This window comes from Pan paniscus, chromosome 10, assembly GCF_029289425.2.
Source record: "Pan paniscus chromosome 10, NHGRI_mPanPan1-v2.0_pri, whole genome shotgun sequence".
NCBI classification, from domain to species: domain Eukaryota; kingdom Metazoa; phylum Chordata; class Mammalia; order Primates; family Hominidae; genus Pan; species Pan paniscus.
The window spans coordinates 118,434,150-118,460,632 of record NC_073259.2 but is presented as its reverse complement, the minus strand read 5'-3'; the positions used below and the strand labels follow the sequence as shown (position 1 = coordinate 118,460,632).

At 45.8% G+C, this 26,483-nt stretch overlaps 2 protein-coding genes across 8 annotated transcripts in view; both read left to right on the top strand.

The window, feature by feature from the left end:
• Nucleotides 1-22,370, top strand: part of ANAPC7 (anaphase promoting complex subunit 7) — a 31,719-nt gene extending 9,349 nt beyond the window's left edge. For 5 of the 7 annotated variants that reach the window (XM_003832478.5, XM_008957902.4, XM_055096126.2 and 2 more), the window contains exons 3-11: nucleotides 783-902; nucleotides 7,306-7,417; nucleotides 8,033-8,186; nucleotides 9,358-9,500; nucleotides 12,844-12,961; nucleotides 13,917-14,113; nucleotides 18,246-18,470; nucleotides 19,635-19,785; nucleotides 21,515-22,370. In XM_003832478.5, the coding sequence (XP_003832526.1) occupies nucleotides 783-902; nucleotides 7,306-7,417; nucleotides 8,033-8,186; nucleotides 9,358-9,500; nucleotides 12,844-12,961; nucleotides 13,917-14,113; nucleotides 18,246-18,470; nucleotides 19,635-19,785; nucleotides 21,515-21,704 (1,410 nt within the window). In that variant the 3' untranslated portion in view covers nucleotides 21,705-22,370. Of the gene's footprint in view, nucleotides 1-782; nucleotides 903-7,305; nucleotides 7,418-8,032; nucleotides 8,187-9,357; nucleotides 9,501-12,843; nucleotides 12,962-13,916; nucleotides 14,114-18,245; nucleotides 18,471-19,634; nucleotides 19,786-21,514 lie in introns of those variants that run through there. The other 2 variants (XM_008957901.5, XM_063593646.1) reach the window with 2 other exon arrangements.
• Nucleotides 22,371-23,257: 887 nt separating this feature from the next.
• On the top strand, nucleotides 23,258-26,422 carry LOC100974650 (uncharacterized). The gene has a single exon (XM_055096130.2). The coding sequence runs from the start codon at nucleotides 23,391-23,393 to the stop codon at nucleotides 24,117-24,119; it is 729 nt and encodes a 242-aa protein (XP_054952105.1). The 5' UTR covers nucleotides 23,258-23,390; the 3' UTR covers nucleotides 24,120-26,422.
• The last annotated feature ends 61 nt before the right edge of the window (nucleotides 26,423-26,483 follow it).

The window sequence follows — 26,483 nt, the reverse complement described above, 5'->3', positions numbered from 1 at the left end:
GGAACAGTTTCATCCTGAAACCACCCCCTCACCCCCTATCTGTGGAAAAATTGTCTTTCATGAAACTGGTCCCTGGTGCCAAAAAGGTTGGGGACCTCTGATTTAGATGATAGCTGATTAGATGTAGAAGATGAGGCCAGAAGCTGGGCGCAGTGGCTCACGCCTGTAATCCCAGCACTTTGGGAGGCCTAGGCGGGCGGATCACGAGGTCAGGAGATTGAAACCATCCTGGCTAACACGGTGAAACCCCGTCTCTACTAAAAATACAAAAAATTAGCTGGGCATGGTGGTGGATGCCTGTAGTCCCAGCTACTTGGGAGGCTGAGGCAGGAGACACCAGCCTGGGTGACAGAACGAGACTCTGTCTCAAAAAAAAAAAAAAAAAAGAAGATGAGGCCAGGCACAGTGGCTCACACCTGTAATCCAAGCACTTCCAGAGGTGGAGGTAGGAGGACTTGAGGTCAGGAGTTTGAGACTAGCCTTGGCAACATAGTGAGACCCCTGTCTTTACAAAACTGGGCATGGTGGCACACACCTGTAGTCCTAGCTACTCAGAAGGCCAATGTGGGAGGATCGCTTGAGACTAGGAGTCTAAGACTGCAGTAAATCATGTTTGCACCACTGCATTGCAGCCTGGGCAACAGAGCGAGACCCTGTCTCAAAAAAAAAAAAAAAAAAAAAAAAGAATTGCTGGGTCATATGATAACTCTATGTTTAACGTTTTGAAGAACTGTCATATTGTTGGAATAACGTTTCAAAGAAATATTTCCATTGTCTTTTAGTGTCTTCCATCTGAAATTGAAGTGAAATACAAAATGGCTGAATGTTATACAATGCTAAAACAAGATAAAGATGCCATTGCTATACTTGATGGGATCCCTTCAAGACAAAGAACTCCCAAAGTAAGTTGAATGTTTATGTGTTTTTCTCCTCAGCTCTCCTAACCCTGCTCCCTCTCTCCATGTTTTCTCATGCATTAAGGAGTCCGTGTGAACATTTTACCCATGATTCTAATTCTCATTTTCTTCCTCTTCATGGAGTGGGGGTGGGGGACCCTGAAAATCCAGCTGATGAAAATGATAGCTGGAGAATACTACACATGCTTATTCTTTGTTTTTTCTTTTTTCTTTTTTATGTTTAACTTAATTTAATATTTTTTGAGACAGAGTCTCACTGTCACCCAGGCTACAGTACAGTGTTGTGATCCTGGCTCACTGCAGCTTCAATCTCCCAGGCTTAAGCAGTCCTCCCACCTCAGCCTCCCAAATAGCTGGGATTACAGTTGCATGCTGCCACAGCCAGCTAATTTTTTTTTTTTTTTGAGATGGAGTTTCACTCTTGTTGCCCAGGCTGGAGTGCAATAGCATGGGGGCTCACTGCAACCTCCATCTCCCAAGTGCAAGTGATTCTCCTGCCCCAGCCTCCCGAGTAGCTGGGATTATAGGCGCCTGCCACCACGCCAGGCTAATTTTTTTGTATTTTTAGTAGAGATGGAGTTTTGCCATGTTGGCCAGGCTGGTCTTGAACTCCTGACCTCAGGTGATCCGCCCACCTTGGCCTCCCAAAGTGTTGGGATTACAGGCGGGAGCCACCGCACCTGGCCAATTTTTTTTATTTTTGGTAGAGACAAGGTTCCACTGTGTTGCCCAGGTTGGTCTCAAACTCCTGGGCTCAAACTGTCCTCCCACTTTGGCCTCCCAAAGTGCTGGGATTACAGGTGTGAGACGCCACTCCAAGCCTATTTTTTATTTTTGTTTTGTTTTTTTTTTGTTGTTTTGAGACAGAGTCTTGCTCTGTTGCCCAGGCTGGAGTGCAGTGGTGCGATCTCGGCTCATTGCAACCACCACCTCCTGGGTTCAAGTGATTCTCCTGCCTCAGCCTCCTGAGTAGCTGGGACTACAGGCACCCACCACCACGCCCAGCTAATTTTTGTGTTTTTGGTAGAGACAGTGTTTCACCATATTGGCCAGGCTGGTCTTGAACTCCTGACTTTGTGATTTGCCTGCCACGGCCTCCCAAAGTGCTAGGATTACAGGCGTGAGCCACCATGTCCGGCTATTTTTTTTTTTTTTTTTTTTTTTTTTTGAGAGGGAGTTTCACTCTTGGTGCCCAGGCTGGAGTGCAATGGTGCAATCTCAGCTCACTACAACCTCTGCCTCCTGGGTTCAAGCAGTTCTCCTGCCTCAGTCTCCCAAATAGCTGGGATTACAGGCATGCGCCACCATGCCCAACTAATTTTGTAATTTTAGTAGAGACGGGGTTTCTCCATGTTGGTCAGGCTGGTCTTGAACTCCCGACTTCAGGTGATCCACCCACCTCGGCCTCACAGAGTGCTGGGGTTACAGGTGGGAGCCACCATGCCCGGCCAATTTTTTTTTTTTCTTTTTTTTAAATAGAGATGGTCTCCACTATTTGCCCAGGTTGGTCCCAAACTTCTGAGCTCAAGTTGTCCTCCCACCTTAGCCTCCCAAATTGCTGGGATTACAGGCAGGAGCCACTGCACCTGGCCTCCTTGTATTTGTTTTTGTTTTTAAGTGAAAGTGAGTTTATTAATAAAATAAAGGAATAAAGAATGGCTACTCCATAGGCAGAGAAGCCTTTGATATTTCTTATTATAGGAAATAATGATTTATTTGCAAAACACTTCCAGGTGGCAAAAATACTTTTTTAGAACTTCATTTTTTGCCTTCCATAGGTGTACACATTTGGTAATGGGGGTGGTTTTATTCCTTTGTTTTCAAAATTAATACTGTAAGATTCTTTTATCCTTATTTATGTGTAGAATATGTCTTTGTGTTTGATTCAGCAGCATATTATAGTGAAGAAAACACCTTTAACTAAAATCAAAAGATCTGGTGTCGGCTGGGCATGGTGGCTCATGCCTGTAATCCCAGCACTTTGGGAGGCCGAGGTGGGTGAATCATCTGAGGTCGGGAGTTCGAGACCAGCTTGACCAACATGGAGAAACCCCGTCTCTACTAAAAATATAAAATTAGCCGGGTGTGGTGGCGCATGCCTGTAATCTCAGCTACTCCGGAGGCTGAGGCAGGAGAATCACTTGAACCCAGGAGGCAGAGGTTGCGGTGAGCCAACATGGTGCCATTGCACTCCAGCCTGGGCAACAAGAGTGAAACTCCATCTCAAAAAAAACAAAAAAACAAACAAAAAAAGATCTGGTGTCTAGTTTGAGTTTAGGTGCATACAAGCTGTGTGCAGTGTGAACTTGGGCAAGTTACCAATTTGTGAGCTTTACTACTTTTTTATTTATAAAATGAGAAGAATAGTATTTTTTCTGTTACTTTTATAAATACCAAATTCATGAATGTGAGAATATATCAGTATTTAATATTCTAATAATACTGTCATGTCTCCTGCCTTGCTCATTTTATTGAAAAACTGTTTTGTGCAACTTGTGCTTAACAATAAGGAATTTTATAGGTAAAATGACAGGTGCATCCTCCTGCCTTTAAAAGATAGGAAATCTAAGCAGTAGGGGCCTGGTGTATTTTAGTTAGTGCTGCTTCATCCAAGTCTTGCTGAACTTTAAAAGTAACCAAACTTGATGAGAACATGTTTAAGCACCTCCTCATATTAAGGTATTATTTACTATTTTCTGAGTTTTTGAAGCTATTTCTTCAGTATGATGGTGGCTGCTATTAAAAACACTTGAAAGTTTATTATGAATTAACCTCTCTCATCATAAGCCTGGATGCTGTATACTAAATCCTGTTCTGGTAACCTATGAAAGTCTTCTCTTACTCCAAGAATAATCTTGTTGCACAGATGAAGAATGTCTGCTGCAATATTCAAGGTATCTTCCTTTTGTAAGAAGTCTTTTTTTTTTTTTGAGGTGGAGTCTTGCTGTGTTGCCAGGCTGGAGTGCAGTGGCACAATCTTGGCTCACTGCAACCTCCACCTCCCGGGTTCAAGCGATTCCCCTACCTCAGCCTCCCGAGTAGCTGGGACTACAGGCGTGTGCCACCACGCCCAGCTACTTTTTTGCATTTTAGTGGAGACAGGGTTTCACCATGTTGGCCAGGATGGTCTCGATCTGACCTTAGGTGATCCGCCTGCCTTGGCCTCCCAAAGTGCTGGGATTACAGGCGTGAGCCACCACGCCCGGCCAAGAAGCCATTTTAATTATAAACTTTGAAGGATACTATTCCTTACTTTATTAGACATATACCATAATCTCCTTCATAATGACCTGTGGATATTTGTAGGACTTTTTTTTGAAAATAGTAATGGCAAAGCATCTCAGCTTTATAGCATCCACTGCTTGATTTTCATTGCCATCATTCTTAGAGCACCTATATGAGTCTGCATTTGTCAGCAGTACATATCCTTCATTCTGTAGTGCTCTTACAGCTCGGAGCAAAGATGTGTGCCTCAAACATAAACCTATAACATTTACAGTTTTTCTTTCTTGTCCGTTAGGGAGTTAACTGGCTTCTCAGTCTATGTAAAGGACAAGGAAGTGAGTCAAAATGTGTCTAAATGAATGTCTGTTAATATATGGTAAACATCGCCACATATTCCCTCACATTTTAAAGGAAAATTCCAGTGTTAGATTATTAAATCTTGGTAAATCTTCACCTTTTAAGAGTAAACATACCAACATAGAATTTCTTACTCAGTTTTTAGAAAATGATGACTGCTTGTGTTTATAACTGGTGGAATGTGGCTTTATGATGTTTTTAAGTGAGGATCTATTTTTAAAATAGTTGACTTTTGTTTGTTTGTTTGTTTGAGATGGAGTCTCTCTCTGTTGCCCAGGCTGGAGTGCAATGGCATGATCTCAGCTCACTGCAACCTCCGCCTCCTGGGTTCAAGCGATTCTCCTGTCTCAGCCTCCTGAGTAGCTGGGACTACAGGCGCGTACCGCTGCACCTGCCTAATTTTTTGTATTTTAGTAGAGACGGGGTTTCACCATGTTGGCCAGGCTAGTCTCGATCTCCTGACCTCGTGATCCACCCACCTCGGCCTCCCAAAGTGCTAGGATTAGAGGTGTGAGCCACTGCGCCCGGCCAATAATTGACTTTTTCATTAGGTATTACTCAAAACTCCTTCTTTTAAAGTGACAGTCAAGTAGCTTAAAGGAAATTTTGATATTTGTTGAGACAGATAGTCCATCAGTCATAGTTTGTTAATATAACCAGCAGTCAAGAAAGGATCTTAAATTTAACTTTTTATTCTTTACAAGTATTGACATCAATCCTGGAGTTTTCCTTTTAAGTATTTTTCTTTGCATTTTCAAAATAGTAGCCTAATATGGAAAATCTGAGGCCAAGTAAAAAATAGTTTTATTTTTAGTATTTCATTATTCCATTGTTTGAATTAGTGTGAATCAATGCTATATTAGATTGTTTTATATAATGTAGGTCTATAATTGGAACAGATGTTCTTTATCTTTAGAGCCACTCTTTCTAGTAAATATCTGGCATACCAAGCCACAGTTAAATCGAAGAGATTGGGGGTTGACCTTTTTTCTTTTGTGCCCTCACATTGACTGCTTCCTTAGGTTAATGATCTAGCAAATACTGTTGTGTTTAAAATCTACTAATTCTGCCAGACACGGTGGCTCACGCCTGTAATCCCAGCACTTTGGGAGGCTGAGGTGGTTGGATCACCTGAGGTCAGGAGTTCGAGACCAGCCTGGCCAACATGGTGAAACACCATCTCTACTAAAAATACAAAAAAAAAATTAGCTGGGCGTGGTGGCGGGTGCCTGTAATCCCAGCTACTCAGGAGGCTGAGGCAGGAGAATCACTTGAACCCAGGAGGCAGAGGTTGCAGTGAGCTGAGATCGTGCCATCGCACTCTAGCCTGGGTGACAAGCGTGAAACTCTGTCTCAAAAAAAAAAAATCTAATTTTAAATTGGAATATTGTGTTTATCTGTGTACTATTAGGAAGGTCTTTTATCACTTGCCTATAACTTCTACATTCTTAGAAACTTTTAGATTTTCTGGTTTTTTTTTGTTTTTGTGGGTTTTTTTGGTTGTTTTTTGAGGTGGAGTCTCGCTCTGTCTCCCAGTCTGGAGTGCAGTGGCACGATCTCGGCTCACTGCAAGCTCCGCCTTCCGGGTTCACATCATTCTCCTGCCTCAGCCTCCTGAGTAGCTGGGACTACAGGCACCCGCCACCACGCCCAGCTAATTTTTTGTATTTTTTAGTAGAGACGGGGTTTCACCGTGTTAGCCGGGATGGTCTCGATCTCCTGACCTCGTGATCCACCCACCTCGGCCTCCCAAAGTGCTGGGATTACAGGCATGAGCCACTGTGCCCGGCCAGAACTTTTAGATTTTCTCATTTCCCAGTTGCATGTTAGGTAGGATTATTTTAATTTAGCTTTACAAAGTTACATATTTAAATTACGCTAAAATGCAGCTGTCTGCACTCACTGGATTTAAATAGTGTAGCTGATTTTTGTAGCATTACTTTAGTGAGTTAGTACCTGCGGGCCAAAGCCTTAAGTTTTAGAAAGGCTAGAGTCTAGCCACAAGTGGAATTGTCAAAGAAAAGCCAAGTATTATACTTCTTTATCTGTCTTTCTGTATCATTTCCTTATTAGGAAAAACTGAGCTGATCCTTCTTAACTAGCTATGTCAAGAGTTTCTCACTTTCTTATGTGAGATAGTTCATCTTCTGTTTTAAGATCAAGAAAGAATCAAGTTAACTAGCGTTCTCTACCATTTCTTAAATGAATGTTATTCCAGTTTCCAGAGGGCAGCGTCTTTTGTTCAGATATTACTGGGCCTTGTGGGAAGGTAATGTGACTTTCCTCTTAGGATTGGGAGGAGCTAGGGAAAGGAAGGGTAGTAATTTCTTTTTTTTTTTTTTTTTTTTAAGATGGAGTCTCACTCTGTAGCCCAGGCTGGAGTGCAGTGGCGTGATGTCGGTTCACTGCAAGCTCCGCCTCCCGGTTTCACACCATTCTCCTGCCTCAGCCTCCCGAGTAGCTGGGACTACAGGCTCCCGCCACCACGCCCAGCTAATTTTTTTGTATTTTTTAGTAGAGACGGGGTTTCACTGTGTTAGCCGGGATGGTCTCGATCTCCTGACCTCGTGATCCACCCCCCTCGGCCTCCCAAAGTGCTGGGATTACAGGCGTGAGCCACCGCACCTGGCCAATTTCTTCTTTCTTTTGAAGAATGGGGTCAGTCTGCCTTTATTTGCACAGGGTTGTGGGTAGATTTTCCAGTAAAAAGTAAATAACTGGTAATGAAAATTAGGACTTTTTCATGGTGAGAGATTTTCTTTGCAATATACACTTATTTTACTATCTGTTATTTGTGTTTGTACAGATAAACATGATGCTGGCAAACCTGTACAAGAAGGCTGGTCAGGAGCGCCCTTCAGTCACCAGCTATAAGGAGGTGCTGAGGCAGTGCCCATTAGCCCTTGATGCCATTCTAGGTAGAGATATTTCCTGCCTGTTTTCATGGCATGTTTACTGTCAAAGATAGTAGTTCTCAATCTTGCCTGTACATTAGAATAACTTTATTTTTTTAAAAGTTCCCCTCCAGAGAGTGATTTAGTAGGATTCCTGTTGTCACATATTCAATCAAGAAATACTTAATTATGGTTTTTGGCCGGGCATGATGGCTTACACCTGTAATTCTAGCACCTTGGGAGGCTGAGGTGGGTGGATTGCCTGAGCTCAGCAGGTCGAGACCAGCCTGGGCAACATGGCACAACCCCGTCTCTACTAAAAATACAAAAATTAGCCAGGCATGGTGGCGCGTGCCTGTAGTCCCAGCTTCTCGGAAGGCTGGGGCATGAGTATCGCTTGAACCCAGGAGGCAGAGGTTGCAGTGAGCTGAGATTGTGCCACTGCATTCCAGCCCAGGGGGACAGAACAAGACTGTCTCAAAAAGAAAAGAAATACTAAATTATGGTTTTTCTCTCACGCATCGCTCAGAATAGGGAAGCGGTTGCCTTTTAGCCAAGGGAAGATGTAGCCCGTTCTCCTTGCATGTGGAAGAGAGATATCGTGCCTTACTTTCTTTCTTCTGCTTTCTGTTGGTTTAGGCTTGTTGTCCCTTTCTGTAAAAGGGGCAGAGGTGGCATCCATGACAATGAATGTGATCCAAACCGTGCCTAACTTGGACTGGCTCTCTGTGTGGATCAAAGCGTATGCTTTCGTGCACACTGGTGACAACTCAAGAGCAATCAATACCATCTGGTGAGAGCCACAAAGTTAATTCAGTGTTCTTGAGGCCCTTTGCTTGTCTGGAAGTCTGATGTATCTGAAGTAGCAAAAAGAAAAATGAGATGCTTTGCTGTTGGTGCGGCAGCCAGTCTCTGGGATGTGTTAGTCTTTTATACTGAATGGTCCCAAATGTAATCATGTAATCATCTCTGTTGGAGACCTGTAAAAATAGAAATCTGACTGAGTTTAGCTCTGTGCCTGCACAGGTAGTAACCCTTGCAAAGCAAAGCAGGCTTCCTTGGTGTGTCATTCTTTTTTTTTTTTTTTTTTTTTTTTTTTGAGACAAGGTGTCTCTCTCTCTCTCTCTCTCTCTCTGTCTCTCTCTCTGTCTCTCTCTCTCTCTCTCTCTCTCTCTGTCTCTCTCTCCCTCCCTCTCTCTCTCCCTCTCTCCCCCCCCCCCCCAAGGCTACAGTGCAGTGGCGCAGTCACAGCTCAGTGTAGCCTTGACCTGTCAATCTCCCGGGCTCAAACCATCCTGCTCAGCCTCCTGAGTATCTGGGACTACAGGCGCATGCCACCACACCCAGCTAATTTTTGTATGTTTTTGTAGAGATGGGATTTCACCATGTTGCCCAAGCTGGTCTTGAATTCCTGGGCTCAAGTGATTCTCCCACGTGGGCCTCCCAAAGTGCTGGGATTATAGACGTGAGCCACCATGCCTGGCCTTGGTGTATCATTCTTCAGCCTGGAAGAAAATCATTTTGCACTCACCCAGAAGCTTAGTTTATTGCAGCGTCTAACCTAGCTTGCCTGCTTAGGACTAGGGATTTTCTTTATATTCAGATAAAGTTCAAGGACAAGAAGAGAATTGGGCTTGTGTTATGCAAAGTCATTTACTTGAGTAATAAATAGGTGTCACTTGTGAATGACATTACCTTTAACACCATGTAGCGTATGTTGTGTTCTGAAGAACTGCAACCACAAAGTTATTTGTTGGTACTGAGAGATTTCTGCTTTATTCTTTGTTTTTGCTATCCTGTCCTATATAACTTTTTTTAAAGTCATAAGCTTAAAGTTTTTTATTACGAAGAATTTTATATTTATGCAAAAGAAAATAGTATCTGTATGACCAATCATCCAGATTCAGCAACTAAGAGGATTTATAATAGATTTAAAGGTTCAATGTTTAATAAATATCTTAAAGTTCACTAGAGAAAAAATCCTTATTGCGAGATAACGTGGACCTATTGGGAAGCTTGGCAGATCTGTACTTCAGAGCTGGAGACAATAAAAACTCTGTCCTCAAGTTTGAACAGGCACAGATGTTGGATCCTTATCTGATAAAAGGTAAGTAATTCTTGGGGCAGGAAGACAGTGGCTGTTGTTGGGGGGCATCAGAGATAATAGGGAGAATATGCAGCATTAATACTCGATACCAAGTTTCATAGAAATGGTGTATAAAACTTATACTAGTCTTCTACTTTTTTTAGGTCATGACACATGTCTCTAACGCTTAGGTAATACCATTTGAGCAGCTGTTTTTGCTTGAATTCAAGTGTCTTCTCCCCACAGATCATTATTTGGCTTTTTTTCTTTTGAGGGGTTCATAGCTCCTCCTTATGACTTATAAATTTATGGTGTGCCTGACTGAGAATTTGGATGGCATCCCTAAAACCATAATATCCTTTTAGGGAATTTTGTTTTGCCATGTCCTTAGTATAATTAAAAAGGAATAAGAAAGGGATAAGGTGATAAAAGGCAGTAATTAGGCATGAACAACAGAAAAATCACTGATCTTGAAAAAGATTGCAGGTGAAGGGTAATCTTCACAGGGACCTCCCACAGATGGCAGTTAGGACACTGGCAGTGAGTTCTCAGGAATAGTGGGAAATAAGGTCAGATAGATATGCTGTCTATTTGTAAAGGTCCAAAAAAGGCCATCAGAAAAACAGGGCCTTGTGACAATAAACAGTCTTATGAGCTCTTAAGCCAGGGGAATGATGGAGCTGGGAAGGGGCCATCCCCAGCGTTTAGATGAGGAAGCAGATCTAGAAGGATGGATTTGTTTGCACAAGATCTCCCCTCGCCTCAAGTGCTTATTCCTCTTCTCGAAGCTGCCTGCACCCATGATGAAAATGATGTTTTAGAAATACTAGTCTGGCAACAGCTGGCAGCTTGGAATGGCAGTGGCAGCTTGGAATCTCAGACCCAGGCCCAGGGGCTAGCAGGAGCATTGCAGTAATCTTGGCTTGAGAGGAATTTTCATGGGAATCTGAAGGGATAGCAAGGGATGGAAGAGAATGGTGGCAAGAGATGGGTAACAGTGAGCATAGGTCCCTTTTTATAGAATGTGGGTGAGAATAAAGCGGGGGCTGCAGAGAGGCAGTGATTTTTTATTTGTTTGTTTGAGACGGAGTTTCACTCTTGTCGCCCAGGCAGGAGTGCAGTGGCACAATCTCTGCTCACTGCAACCTCCGCCTCCTGGTTAAAGTGACTCTCCCACCTCAGCCTCCCGAGTAGCTGGGATTATAGGCGCCCGCCACCACACCCAACTAATTTTTGTATTTTTTTAGAAGAGACGGGGGTTTCACCATGTTAGGCTGGTCTGCAACTCCTGACCTTAGGTAATCCACCCGCCTCAGTCTCCCTAAGTGTTGGGATTACAGGCCTGAGCCACTGCACCCAGCCTGAGGCAGTGATCTTTAATGAACTGCATTCTGGATAGAACTACGAGCTTTTTTCTGGAATAGGCCAACTTTTTCTGAGACTGATTGGCTTTTCAGCAGTGTATTTCTGATGGTCTAGAACTCTGGGAAGAGAGACCTTAGTTGATGCCTTTTTTGGGCCTTTTCTGGTTGGGTTAGGGTAGCTGTGTATCACACCACAGGATAGAAGGACAAGCACTTCCTGAAAACAGCAGGCTTTCAAATTGTGAGGTAGGTTGTTCTGCTCCTTTGGTTTTTTTTTTTTTTTTTTTTTTTTGTGAGAGTCTCACAGGCTGGAGTGCAGTGGTGCGATCTCAGCTCACTGCAACCTCCACCTCCTGGTTTAAGCAATTTTCTGCCTCAGCCTCTTGAGTAGCTGGGATTACAGGTGTGTGCCACCACGCCTGGCTAGTTTTTGTATTTTTAGTAGAGATGGGGGTTTCACTATCTTGGCCAGGCTGGTCTTGAACTCCCACCTCGGCCTCCCAAAGTGCTGGGATTATAGGCGTGAGTCACTGTGCCCGGCCTCCTTTGGTTTTGTTTTTGTTGTTAGAGACAGGGTCTCACTCTGTCACTCAGGCGGGAGTGGCACAAACATAGCTCACTGCAGCCTTGATCTCCTGGGCTCAAGCAATCCTCCTGCCTTAGCCCCCTGAGTAGCTGGGACCACAGGCATGTGCCACTGTGCTTGGCTAATTTTTTTTCTTTCTATTTTATTTTATTTTATTTTATTTTATGTTTTAGACATAGTCTTACTCTGTTGCCCAGGCTGGAGTGCAGTGGTGCAATCTCGGCTCACTGCAACATCTGCCCTCTGAGTTCAAGCAATTCTCCTGCCTCAGCCTCCCGAGTAGCTGGTATTACAGGCGCCTGCCACTGTGCCTGGTTAATTTTTTGTATTTTTAGTAGAGACGGGGTTTCACCATCTTGGCCAGGCTGGTCTTGAACTCCTGACCTCGTGATCCACCTGCCTCAGCCTCCCAAAGTGCTGGGATTACAGGCATGAGCCACCGCGCCTGGCCCTTTTTTCTTTTCTTTTTTTTTTTTTTTTTTGAGATGGAGTCTCGCTCTGTAGCCAAGGCTAGAGTGCAGTGGCACGATCTCGGCTCACTGCAACCTCCGCCTCCCTGATTCAAGCGATTCTCCTGCCTCAGCCTCCTGAGTAGCTGGGATTACAGGCACACGCCACCATGCCCAGCTAATTTTTGTATTTTTAGTAGAGATGGGGTTTCACCTATTAGCCTAGTCTCGAACTCCTGACCTCGTGATCTGCCCTCCTTGGCCTCCCAAAGTGCTGGGTTTACAGGCATGAACCACTGCACCTGGCCACTTGGCTGATATTTTAAAATTTCTTTAGAGACAGGGTCTCACCATATTGCCCAGGCTGGTCTTGAACTCCTGGGCCCAGGTGATCCTCCTGCCTCTGCCACCCAGAGTGCCAGGATTACAGGTGTGAACCACCATGCCCAGCTGGGTTTTGCATTTTCTTTTTTTTTTTTTTTTTTTTTTTTGAGACGGAGTCTCAGTCTGTCACCCAGGCAGTGCAGTGGCGTGATCTCGGCTCACTGCAACCTCTGTCTCCCCGGTTCAAGTGATCCTCCTGCCTCAGCCTCCCAAGTAGCTGGGATTACAGGCGCGTGCCACTATGCCCGGCTAATTTTTTGTATTTTCAGTAGAGATGAGGTTTCACCATGTTAGCCAGGATGGTCTCGATCTCCTGACCTCGTGATCCACCTGCCTCGGCTTCTTAAAGTGCTGGAATTACAGGTGTGAGCCACTGCGCCCAACCTGGGTTTTGCATTTTAATAGTCACTTTGTAGGAAACTGGAAATAGTAGTTGGAGGAGCCTGTGATGGTGGAAAGGGCTTAGCCCCTGCAGGAGCTGGGGCCTCAGCATGGGGTCTGATGTTGGGTGCTACTCCTGTATGTGGGACCCCTGCTTCTCTTCTTAAAACACCTCTTCTCACTGTGTCCTTCTCTTCTAGGAATGGATGTATATGGCTACCTACTGGCACGAGAAGGGCGGCTGGAGGATGTTGAGAACCTTGGATGCCGCCTTTTCAATATCTCTGATCAGCATGCAGAACCGTGGGTGGTTTCTGGGTATGATTATGCATTCTCTTTTCTCCCCAGTTGTCAGTAGATTAAGAGATTATGGTTGCTCCTGAAGAGAATATAAATTGAAAGCACAGGTTTAAGAGGTAATCACCTGGCCAGGCATGGTGGCTCATGCCTGTAATCTCAACACTTTGGGAGACTGAGACAGGTGGATTGCTTGAACCCAGGAGGCAGAGGTTGCAGTGAGCCAAGATCGTGCCACTGCACTCCAGGTGGACGGCAGAGTGAGATTTTGTCTCAAAAATAAATAAATAAAAATAAAAAGAGGTAATTACTTGAGGCCAGGAATTTGAGACCAGCATGGGCAATGTAGCAAGACCCTGTCTCTATAAATATATATGTGTATGTATATATATATATGTGTGTGTGTATATATATATATGTATATGTATATGTATGTGTGTGTATATATATATATGTATATGTATATGTATATGTATATGTATATTTTTTAAAAGGATAATCAGCCCTGGATTCAAATCATGGTTTATGACTCTGGATGCATTATTTACCTATCTAGGTCTGTATTCTCATTTGGAAAATGGGCTAATAACCTCTCCTTCTAGGGTTAAGCATTAACTGAGTTGGTGAATGCATTGTGCTTAGTACTGAGCCATCAGTGATGGGGCCAGAAGATGCTCCTTTGTTTATTAACCTGGCTTTACAAATTCTCTGAATGCCTCTCTGCTAATAACTAATATCCAGATCATAGGTTCTTTTTCATAATTTTTCCCTTCCATATCAAGATTTCCCCTTAAAAATAAATGGTGGATTTTTTGGTTTGTTTTGCTTTCCTACTAATATCTTAGGTTAAAACTATAAGTGTGGTTTGGAATAAGGATTATGTTCAGGGCCTTCAATATGATTTTTGGATCAAGTTTCTTTGTAGACTTCTCTTGGATAACTTCTGGGGTTTTTGTGTTTTTTTTTTTTTCTCCAGCTGTCACAGCTTCTATAGCAAACGCTACTCCCGGGCCCTCTATTTAGGAGCCAAGGCCATTCAGCTGAACAGTAATAGTGTTCAAGCTTTGCTACTTAAGGGAGCAGCACTTAGGAACATGGGCAGAGTCCAAGAAGCAATAATCCACTTTCGGGAGGCCATACGGCTCGCACCTTGTCGCTTAGATTGTTATGAAGGTAAGACAGAAAACATAGGTGAATGATGTGAATCCGTGGGTGTGGCAGCAGCCCTCAGATGGAAGGTTTCATTAGGCCAGCACTTCCCAAACTCTGTTAGAATAATCTGGGGAAGCTGGCCGGACGTGGTGGCTCACACCTGTAATCTCAGCACTTTGGGAGGCCGAGACGGGCAGATCATGAGGTCGAGAGATTGAGACCATCCTGGCCAACATGGTGAAACCCCGTCTCTACTAAAAATACAAAAATTAGTTGGGCATGGTGGCTCACACCTGTAGTCCCAGCTACTTGGGAGACTGAAGCAGGATAATCACTTGAACCTGGGAGGCGGAGGTTGCAGTGAGCCAAGATTGCGCCACTGCACTCCAGCCTGGCGACAGAGCGAGACTCCATCTATTAAAAAAACAACAACAACAACAAAAACCATCATCCGGGGAAGCTTTTCAATATCCTGACGTTGGGTCTCTCCAGTGTAGATGGAAATACATGGAATTGGGAATAGACATCGATATTTTTGGAGGTCCCCAGGGGTTACCAATGTGCAGACAGGTTTGGGAACCACTGCATTAGGCATTTTACATTTATTTAGGGCTTTCACTGGATTTGTCACCCCATACTTTCAGAATCCATTTTTTCTGATTTTTTTTCTGGTTTTTGGTGAGGGGATAGTTGGGATGGGGTTTTTTTTTTTTGTCCTCCCACCCCTCGCCCCCATCCAGTGTGGCGTACTCATTAATATGAATCTCTCTCTGTCAGACACCATGCAAGATCACTTAGTTTGCCTATTTTTTTTCCCTTATTCCTCTTTTTTTTGAGACAGAGTCTCGCTTTGTTGCCCAGGCTGGAGTGCAGTGGCATGATCTCGGCTCACTGCAAGCTCCACCTCCCAGGTTAATGCCATTCTCCTGCCTCAACCTCCCCAGTAGCTAGGATTACACCTGGCTAATTTTTTGTATTTTTAGTAGAGACAGGGTTTCACCGTGCTAGCCAGGATGGTCTCAATCTCCTGACCTCGTGATCTGCCCGCCTCGGCCTCCCAAAGTGCTAGGATTACAGGCGTGAGCCACCGTGCCCGGGCCCTGTTTTTTTTTTTTTTTTTTTTGAGACAGAGTCTCGCCCTGTCACCCAGGCTGGTGTGCAGTGGCATGATCTTGGCTCATTGCAACCTCCACCTTCCGGGTTCAAACCATTCTCCTGCCTCAGCCTCCCAAGTAGCTGGGATTACAGGCGCCCACCACCACACCCAGCTAATTTTTGTATTTTTTAGTGAGATGGAGTTTCACCATGTTGGCCAGGCTGGTCTCGAACTCCTGACCTCGTGAGCTGCCTGCCTTGGCTTCCCAAAGTGCTGGGATTACAGGCATGAGCCACCACAACCGGCCTATTTTTTTAATTTTTATTTGAGATAGAGTCTCACTCTGTCACCCAGGCTGGAGTGCAGTGGTGCAATCTCAGCTCACTGCAACCTCCACTTGCCGGGTTTAAGTGATTCTCCTGCTTCAGCCTCCTGAGTAGCTGGGATTACAGGCGTACACCACCACACCCAGCTCATTTTTGTATTTTTAGTAGAGATGGGGTTTCGCCATGTTAGCCAGGCTGGTCCCGAACTCCTGGGCTTAAGTGATCTGCCCAATTCAGCCTCCTAAAGTGCTGGGATTACAGGCGTGAACCACTGTACATGGCCTGTTAGGCCTATTCTTTTTCGTGGCCATCTTACCTTGGGCCAGAGTTAGTACTCGTGGGATAACTCCACATCCATATGATAGTGTTGGCTGTGGGAATGGGTCTGTTCATTGTGACCTCCAGAGTGGGCACAATCAGGGTCCAACTTTGTTTTGTTATGTAATATTTTAAGTTCATGTGAATTGACCCTGGGAGTTCAAAGGAGCTGTGCCAGTTTCAGCAACGTTTGGTGACTCAGTCACAGACATTAAAATAGATCTTACAAGATGCAGTTCCTCCAAAACATATTTTTATAAGCATTTAAAAATAAACCTAGGAGTCTAGGAGTGATTTGCTCTTAACAGGAAGATGAGTTCAAATTTGAGAAATAAAATTTGGATGTTGGGAAAGAGAACAAATCTGCTTATATAGCCAGAGAGCTATGCCTCTGGATTTGTTGGGGGGGGGGAAAGAGTATTGTCTTTGTTCTGAAAGAAGCTCTAGCAAACCAACCATTGATTTCAGATTAACTTCTTGATCCTGAAACTGTAACTTCCCTGTCTTCCCAGCTGCTGTTAATCATGTTAATTCCATTATACTGCATGCCTATTTCACCAGAGCTCAGGGATGCGGTTGAATAGCCCGTCCTATAATATTTGGACAGCGGATGTTTCCCAGTTGGCCAGTGAGGCTTCTTAAGCTGCCATTTGGAGATTTGGGTCAGGGCAACTCTGACTACACCCTTTGATGTTTCTTACAGTTTCCAGTTGGAGCTTCCTTCTTTTGCTGGTAGAGATTTAGGTTAGGCAAGTGCATTCTGTTTTCTTCTGAAGTTCCAGTAGGGCTTTAGCAGGGAAGTAAAACTATTCAGTAAGTAATTGCAAACAACTGTATGTGGAATCCAACATGTTGTCCTTAAGAGTTAGGTAATTGGCTGGGTATGGTGGCTCATGCCTGTAATCCTAGCACTTTGGGAGGCTGAGGCGGGTGGATCACCTGACGTCAGGAGTTCGAGACCAGCCTAGCCAACATGGTGAAATACCATCTCTACTAAAAATAGAAAAAAATTTAGCCAGGCATGGTGGTGCACGCCTGTAGTCCCAGCTACTTGGGAGGCTGAGGCAGGAGAATCGCTTGAACCCAGGAGACATGGGTTGCAGTGAGCCGAGATGTCACCACTGCCCTCCAGCCTGGGTGACAGAGCAAGACTCCATTTCAAAAAAAAAAGAGTTAGAGTTAGGTAATTTCTAGTTAAGTAACCATAGTGTGTGGAAGGGTGTGCATGAATGTTATAAATGCTGCTAGGGTGGAGGAGTATGCAGAGAAAATCTGCCAAGGATTGTGTGGGTTTGGGGTTTTAAGCTGTTTTTTTGTTTTGATGAGCGCTTTGTGCCAAAAAGTTATTCCTCTGTTCTCCTCAACTTATTGGCATGAAGAGTTGAGAGTTGACTCTTCTCAAGGTGGCCTCCTCATAGGGCGTCTCGCTGTGGGTGTGGAAAGAGGCAAGGGCTGCCAGTTGCAGTCTGTTTGGTGCATCTGGTAAGTACTGTTCATCTTGTTTAGGGAAGCCCTCAGCAAGTGCCTTTTGAGACAGCTGTTAACGTTTCAAATAAAAGAGTCTTTCTCCCTAGGTTGCTTGACAATAAGTCCTTTATTTGTCAAACTGTAAATTCACTTTAAGACTCTAGGAGCCAGGCCAGGCACGGTGGCTTATGCCTGTAATCCTAATACTTTGGGAGGCTGAGCTGGGCAGATCACCTGAGGTCAGGAGTTCGAGAGCAGCCTGACCAACATGGAGAAACCCCGTCTCTACTAAAAATACAAAACTAGCCGGGTGTGGTGGTGCATGCCTGTAATCCCAGCTACTCGGGAGGCTGAGGGAGGAAAATCGCTTGAACCCAGGAGGCGGAGATTGCAGTGAGCCGAGATGGCGCCATTGCACTCCAGCCTGGGCAACAAGAGTGAAACTCCGTCGCAAAAAAAATAAATAATAAAATAAAGACCCTAGGAGTCCTCCATCTTAAACCTAGCCCTACAGGTGACCGAATGCAGCTGGAGAATAACTGCTTGTTAAGAGGCAGCAAAACCTTGGGTTTTGTTGGGAACATCATCTCTCACTACTTTGATCTCTTGGCCACATGACAGACTAATCATTAGTGTGGCATTTATTCTTCCAGTGGTCAGATGGGGTGCTCACATGCTGCAGGTTCCTTACATGTGCTTGTTTCCTTCCCTAAACTGAAGGTGCCTTTGAAGGCAGTCTTTTTCTACATCCATCAAGTGCTCTGGGGAAGAGCACTTCTTAGCTATTCCATCAACACTCTTGCCAGTCTAATCTCACCATCAGTTTCCCGTGGCCTGCCCTTTGTCTGAAACTTTGAAGGTTAGCAATTTGGAGAGCTGTCAGAGTGGAAGCATGGGTTGGAATGGTAATGGCATTGAATGTCTTCACGTGTTTTACTTTTTTCAGGTCTTATCGAATGTTACTTAGCCTCCAACAGTATTCGAGAAGCAATGGTAATGGCTAACAACGTTTACAAAACTCTGGGAGCAAATGCACAGACCCTTACCCTTTTAGCCACCGTTTGTCTTGAAGACCCAGTGACACAGGAGAAAGCCAAAACATTATTAGATAAAGCCCTGACCCAAAGGCCAGATTACATTAAGGCTGTGGTGAAAAAAGCAGAACTACTTAGTAAGTGTGTCTTATTTTCTGCCCTGTTCATCATTAATTTTTATAAAACCTGACCTCAGTTGGAGCCCCTTGTCCCAGCTAGTTACAGATGACTAGACAGGTGTGTGCCTTTTGCAGCAGGTCTGAGCCTGCTTGGATTGGTTTATATTTAGCCCAACCAAACGTAGCTGGCTTAGATCTGCTTGGCTTGGTTCCAACCACCTATAATTGGTTGGTATCTATTCGGCTCACTAATTTTTTTTTTTGAGACGGCGTCTTGCTCGGTCACCCAGGCTGGAGTGCAGTGGTGCGATCTCAGCTCACTGCAACCTCCGCCTCCTGGGTTCAAGCGATTCTTCTGCCTCAGCCTCCTGAGTAGCTGGGACTACAGGCATGCACCACCATGCCCAGCTAATTTTTTTATTTTTTATTATTATTTTTTATAGTAGAGATGGGGTTTCACCATATTGGCCAGGCCGGTTTCGAAATCCTGACCTTGTGATCCACCCGCCTCGGCCTCCCAAAGTGGTGGGATTATAGGCGTGAGCCACCGTGCCCAGCCTCAGCTCACTGTTATCTGGTTTGAGTTGTCCTGAATTAGTTGGAGCTGAATATAACTAACTGATTTTAGCCATTTTGAGTGGAGCTATTTGGATGATTTTATGACTTCCCGTTTGGCCCTGTTTTTTTTTTTTTTCAGTCCTGATTTATGATAAACTCATAATTTGGTTCATTGAATTTGGGCTAGTCGGCAAATAAAAGCAGTTTGGCTTTTTAAAGTTAAGAGCCCATTTAAAACATTATAATTCAAACTGCAAATTTCTTTTTTTTTGAGACAGAGTCTCGCTCTGTTGCCCAGGCTGGAGTGTAGTAGCACAGTCACGGCTCACTGCAAGCTCCGCCTCCCGGGTTCAGGCCATTGTCCTGCCTCAGCCTCCCGAGTAGCTGGGACTACAGGCACCTGCCACCAAGCCCGGCTAATTTTTTGTATTTTTAGTAGAGACGGAGTTTCACTGTGTTAGCCAGGATGGAAAATTTCTTAACTGAATAGGGCTTCAGGTGTGCTTGCCCTCGCTTTGTGTTGCACCAGTGTTCTCTTGAGGATGTCTGCAAAGAGATTGTCAGAATAGTAGTTGTGGTTTTTTTTGTACGTGACTTAAGTGAGGGTCTTTTTTATTCCCCCAGGCAGAGAACAGAAATATGAAGATGGAATTGCTTTGCTGAGGAACGCACTGGCTAATCAGAGTGACTGTGTCCTGCATCGGATCCTAGGAGATTTCCTTGTAGCTGTCAATGAGTATCAGGAGGCAATGGACCAGTATAGTATAGCACTAAGGTAGGCACTAGCCTCCCTTGGGGGAAGGCCACTGAGGAGGGTAGAGGAGGCAGTGAGCTGTGTCACAGGAGTTATGGAAACACACACACACTTTGTGTCCATGGTTGAAAGCAGAATAATAATAGTAATGGTAGAAGAGTTATTTGTGAATTCATGACTTCTAAAAATTTTTTCTTAAAATATATTAACAACATTAGAGAACTGTTTCACTCATAACCATCCCACACCACTATAACATCTGTGTTCATTTGTATAGCTCATCTTCTGTCCTTGCCCACACACACATATTTTTATAGGGTTGTACCTAGTATATATTTTATATTCTTCTTTTTCAAATCAAAGTATTGTAAGTACTTTCCCATGTTTCTATCTACTGTAGTCGTTAAGAACTTGAGGTCTGAAGTTTTGAATACTACCTTCACCACCTGTGATCTTGGGCAAGTTACTAACACATTTCCTTGTCTATATCTAGCTACCTTATTAGATATTAAATGATCGAATGAGGGTTAAATGATTATTTCATGTAAAGCTCTTAGCCCTGTGCCTGGTACTTAGTAAATACTAAATAAATAGTGGTATTCTTACTGTTTAATACAGAAGTGGTTTCTTTGAGGGTTGTCTGTGTGTCTGTAAGGTTATGGTGAAGGGCTGTCTTTAATAGAGTCTGATCACATTCAATTGTTCAGCACACAGTTGAGCACCACTTGTGTGCCTAGCATCTCAGTGACAACTGGAGATGCTATGTTTCGGGAGCTGTCAGTCTCAGACATGCAGACTGGCCATACCATGTGCTAAGGGCTTTCATAGTAGTCTGTAGAAGGGAAGGTGGGAGTCCAGAGGGCAGGAGCCCTGGGTATGGGTGAGAGCTTCAGAGTACAGGATGTGGAAGGCTTCAACCAGGAGACGAGGAGATGTTACAGATCGGTCCGCATTTATATTGGTAGAAACGGTGCCAACATGGGTTTTAGCTGCTTTTTAGAATCTCAGAAGCAAGTGAGAAAATAAAATATCAGACTTCCATTAGAGGTGGGGTTTGCTAGGCGTGGGACGCCTGCTGGCTTGGGTGATGGTCACTAAGGCAAGAGGAAAGATTGCTTAGGAGGCAAATAAATGAATGTTCTAGAGGCTCTGAACTTTGGGGGTGGGGGTGGCGTATGTACTGACACTCAGCTGCTAAATGTGAATGCTTGGGTAGGGGTAGCCTTGGGTCCTGGGGTCTGACCTAGGTGTTTACAAGTCTGTTCCATGGTACAGCGTGATGTTTTTGGTTGGCTCCTGAAATGCTGCTATGTTTAATTACATCATAAGAACATGGGACACCTATACTCAGAGAAATTCCTATTTTTTGTAACCCTGTAGCTCAAAAACCCAACTTTCTGGGAATTCCATTTGAATTTACCTGGTAATGTTTGTTTGCCACTTTTTCATTTGTGTTATCTGGTAGCCGCCTCTAGCAGAATGCTAGGGGTAATAGGTATGAAAAAGTTTAAGAAATTTGTGGAGAAAAACTCAAATTGAGAACTCTAAAAATTAGGAAGAGACTCCTTTTTGCACTTCTGGTGGTGGACTCCCTCAACCCAGCTTGGAAGCCTGAGTTGTTTGGAGAGGCCAGGCTTTAGCACATTTTTTGGGACTGTGGTCATTTCACTGCCGGGCCAGGGAGAAGACGAATCAGCCAGCAAGAGCAAGGCAGAGATTCAGGCCTCTCCTTTGTTTTGTTGTCCCCTAGTTTGGACCCCAATGACCAGAAGTCTCTAGAGGGGATGCAGAAGATGGAGAAGGAGGAGAGTCCCACGGATGCCACTCAGGAGGAGGATGTGGACGACATGGAAGGGAGTGGGGAAGAAGGGGACCTGGAGGGCAGCGACAGTGAGGCGGCCCAGTGGGCTGACCAGGAGCAGTGGTTCGGCATGCAGTGAGGGGGCGGCAGCTCCATGGCCGCAGTGGCCTGCCCTGCTCTGAGCACTTCCGTGGACTGAAGGAACCGTAGGAGCCTGCTCTCAGGAGGACAATGATTCAGCATGTGATTGCAGCAGGGGTCTCTGCCCCCTCGCTCCCAATTCCTAGTCGTGACTTCATTTCTAAAACAGAGCCTGACCAACCTTCCATGTATCTCCATCCTCCCCTGCTCCAGCCAGGGAGGACTGAGGGAGTGCCCCGAGACCCACGCACATGTTGGGGCTTCTGGGCCAAGAGTACTTTTTATATAACTAATTTCTAAATCCAAAAGCTCAAGGAATAGACAGTGTTCTGTGACATGGATTGGTTTGAAGGAGTTACCCACCATCCCAGCACGATAGTGTCATCTCCCAAGTTGGATGGCAGCACGATCTGGCCCTAGGGAGCTTCCTGTTCCCAGAAGTCATTGTCCTGGGCTATCCAGATGTCCCTAGTAAATCTTGCTTCCTTCTGCAATGTTAGTAATGCCTTAAGCTGACAGTTGCTATTTTGCAGAACAGTTTTCCTCTTTGCTTAGCTAGTAACTTGCCTCTGAGCCTGGGCTGATCTGAGAAACAGGTGTGACAAGAGCATGAACCAGAGGTGCACCTGGGGCAGTTCCCTAATAAAACTGGTTTGTACAGTCATGGTGTTGGGGTGATCAGAATGGAAGCCCTTTTCAAAATAGACTCTTAGTATTTTTGTCTTATTCGGAATGCATTGATTCAGCCCCAGAATTATTTGCCAGAAATAGACTTTCTTCCCCTAGTGTTGGGAGCCAGGAGGGTTGGAAAGCTCAGGAACCCTGAGCTGGTTCATCTGTTTGCATATTGAGTAGGTAAATTTCCCTGGAGCCTGAGAGTCTTTGGCCAGATTTCAGCTGCGTCTGCCTGGCTCTTTTGCTGCAGCTGTGAGATTGGGGTCTGGTTCCAGCAGTCTGTCACTGGTCAGCCTGAGTATCACACCCTGAACTCTGGGGCTGGGAGTTTTCTTCCCACACCCTCTCCCTTGTGTCTTAAGTTGCGATGGCTCTGAGTATACAATTAATCGGAGGTGAGGGGTGGGTGTCACAGCTAATCCTAAATTCAAAAATTAGTCCAAGGTGCTGCAAAATATAAATTTGATGTCAGTAGAAAGTCGTATCCTAAAATGTAAAAACTAAGTGTACAGCAGTTAATGAACTCAGAACATCTGATAACTGCAATTTAAAATGGGCAAAAAGTTTCTATGAGTCTTTCAGTCTAAGACCTAAAGCCTGCGCAACATCACTTGATCTGAGCCACTTCTAAAGAGACATATAAGGCTAGGCGTGCTCACACCTGTAATCACAGCACTTTGGGAGGCCGAGGCGGGTGGATCACTTGAGGCCAGGAGTTTGAGACCAGCCTGGCCAACATGGTGAAACCCCCGCTCTGTTAAAAATACAAAAATTAGCCGGGCATGGTGGTACACACCTATAATCCCAGCTACTCAATACTCAGGAGGCTGAGGCAGGAGAATCACTTGAACCCAGGAGGTGGAGGTTGCAGTGAGCCAGGATCTGCACTGCACTCCAGCCTGGGCGACAGAGACAGTGTTTAAAAAAAAATAAAGCCCCACAGATAGTTGGGGTCACACCAGGTGAGTGTGCGGCCAGTAGAAGAAGCTGCCTGCTCCTTGGCCTAGGCATGCTCTCCAGGATGCAGCCTCACTTCATGGGCTTCCTCAGCTCCATGACCTGTCGTTACTGTGATGAGAGAGAGGCGATGCCTCTTTTCCTTTCCCCTGACTCCAGGAGGAAGCCCAGCCCCACCGCGCAATCTCATCTCTGCATGGCAGGCTCACCACCGCACTCACATCCACTGGATCAGGGTCCCAGAGCCCAGGCCCCATGCATTGCCCTCAGCTGGCACCCTCCCACCATCCCCTTCCTTGACATGCCCCTCAGCCCTGCTGAGAGCCCCTGTGTTCTCCAGGTTTCTCCAGCCCAGCACCTGCTAGGGCGGATCCTCATTCCCTGCAGCTCCAGCTCCAGCCCCAGGGTGACAGCCAGGCTGGAGGAGGCGGCTGAAGGTGTGAAACCACCTCACACGGGATTGAGAAAACATTCGGTCGACATCAAAGAGTGGTGCTCAGAGGGTGCTGAAGCTGTTGCTTGGCACTGCCACTGTCACTCTTTCACAAACCCAAAACCTCAAGGGCAGGGAGCTCCAGGAGGCAGGGACAGAACCAGGCTGCTCAGCCCTGTGGCTCTCCTGCCGAGCCACCTGCCTGGAGACCAGGCACCTGACCAAGGACAGCCCCCAAATGCCCAGTCACCACAAGTTCTTTCTGGGTTCTGGAGTCCCACACAGCCAGTATGGGGGTGTTTTAAACAGTCATTTCTCCACTTTCCAGATTGTTCAGAGACCACCTAGGTCTAAAAAGACCCCACTCCCCCTCAGAACCCATGGGCTGCTGGGGCAGTTAGCTGTGCAGCCCCTGCTGCCTCCTGGGGTGAGGACTAAATGAGTCCGTGCGGCGTTCAGCACGTCACCCTTTGCGACATCCTCACGGGGGAATGCCAGCTGGCCAGGCCTCCCTGGGGAGCTGGGGGTGGTTCTGCACTTCTGGAGCCCTCTCGTCTCTGAAGGACCCTCAGCCAAGCAGGGAGGCGGGCTCTGGAGTCGAGGTGAGCCTTGCCCTTCAGCAGAACCTCCCATTTTTCACTTTTCAACCCCTGCTGGGCTCCAGGGACCTGGTAGGTATGTACCCTACTCATGGCTGATGGCAGGAGCTCTCCCTGCAGCCACAGCTGGGGGGCCACACTCCTGCCTCTGAATTCCAAAAAATGAGGCCGGCTTTTGCCAAAATCTGCAATCCCCAAACTAGAGCATGCATCTCAGCGATGCAGGTTCCCAGGCCCAGCACCAAACTTTTATTGGAATCCAGAGGCCTGGCCCAGGCCCAGTGGTCTGCAGCTTTCACTTCCCACCCTGACTTCCTATTCTGTGCAGGTGTTCCCTGGAAAAGTATTGAGAAACCTGCGAGAGGGGAGCTCGAAGTTCCCAACAGCTGCAGGCCTGACCCCAGAGGGCCCTTGGGAGTTAACTCTGCAGCTGTCCGTGGGTGGGAGGAACCGGCCTCCAAAGGCCTCACCTGTGGCTTCCTGCGTTCCCAGCCCTACACTGGCTTACCTGTGGCAGGCTAGGGCCTGTGCGGAGCTGCTTCCCAGAGCTTAGGTGAGCTGTCCCCGTGAGCAGCTCTCTGGGATTGTGCTCAGGCCTGCGTTCCCTGCTGACGACAGGCAGTGAGTCCAGACTCCACATGAACCTCACCTCGTCCTCCAGGCACGGCTGTGGCCAGGTCACCGGGAAGCCCTGAGCTGGGAGGGGCCATTGAGGTAAGTGCCTTACTAAGGTTTTCCACTTTCTGCAGGAGCCTCCCTGCCCCAGGGCAGCAGGAGGGGCCTCAGTTGCCACCTCCCGTCTTGGGGTGCAGTGCAGGTCTGCCGTCTAGACCTCTCCAGGCCTGGGCAAACAGCACCCCCGCCCGGGCCACCACCAGCCTGGTCCAGAGTGTAGGGTTTTCTCAGACTGCTGTGGAAGGTCATTGGCAGCACAGCACACGGCACCAGCAAGGTCAGGAACAAACCAAGAAGCCCACAGTGCAGCCTCCACAGTAGCCATGAAAAGAAAACATGAATTTTAAAGTAACAGTGCCACTGTGCATTGCTGGTGGGAATGTAAGGTGGCACAACCACTGTGGAGAACAGTCTGGCGATTCAGAAATTCAAACAGTACTACTACCCTAGGATCCAGTGTTCCACCTCCGGGTGTACACCCGAAGAAGTGAAAGCCGGAACGCCAAAAAGATTGCACGTCCATGTCCACGCAGCACTGTCCACAGCAGCAAAAGGGGGAAACAACCCATGTGTCCTTAGATGAGTAGATAAACAAACCAAGGTGTGTCTTTCGGTACAATGGAATATTACTCAGCCTTGTAAAGGCAAGTGACACATGCTACAGCATGGAGGAACTTTGAGGACATTATTCTAAGTGGTAGAAGCCAATCACAAAAGGACAAATGCTGTATGACTCCATGAATCTTGAGGTGTGCCTGGCACAGTCAGATTCATAAAGACAAAGTAGATTAGAGGCTGCCAGGAACTGGGGGGAAGGAATGACTTAGTTTCTAATAGGGACAGAGTTTCTGCTTAGAATGCTTAACAAGTTCTGGATATGGTGCGGATGGTTGCACATTTTATGTTATATATGTTTTATGACAATTAAGAAATGACCTGTAAGCCTGCCATCTGGATAACTCCAGTAAACACATCTTAATTTATGTGAAATGTGGTGTGTATTTGTAATATATATGTGTTACCTAAAGTTACACATGTTTAAAAAATTCAGGCCAGGTGCAGTGGCTCACATCTGTAATCCCAGCACTTTGGGAGGTCGAGCTGGGCAGATCATTTGAGCTCAGGAGTTCAAGGTCACCCTGGGCAACATAGACCCCATGTCTACAAAAAAATTTTTAAATTAGCTGGGCATGGTGGTGTGTCCCTATGGTCCCAGCTTCAATGCACATGGGAGCTACTCAGGAGGCTGAGGTGGGAGGATTGCTTGAGCCCAGAAGGTGGAGGTTGCAATGAGCTGTGGTTGCATCACTGTACTCCAGCCTGGGTAACACAGTGACACCCTCTCAAAAAAAAAAAAAAAAAAAAAAAAAAATTAAACCATGAAAGGCATAAAATTAGAAATACATCTACTTCCCAATCCACTGAATTTATTGTCTCT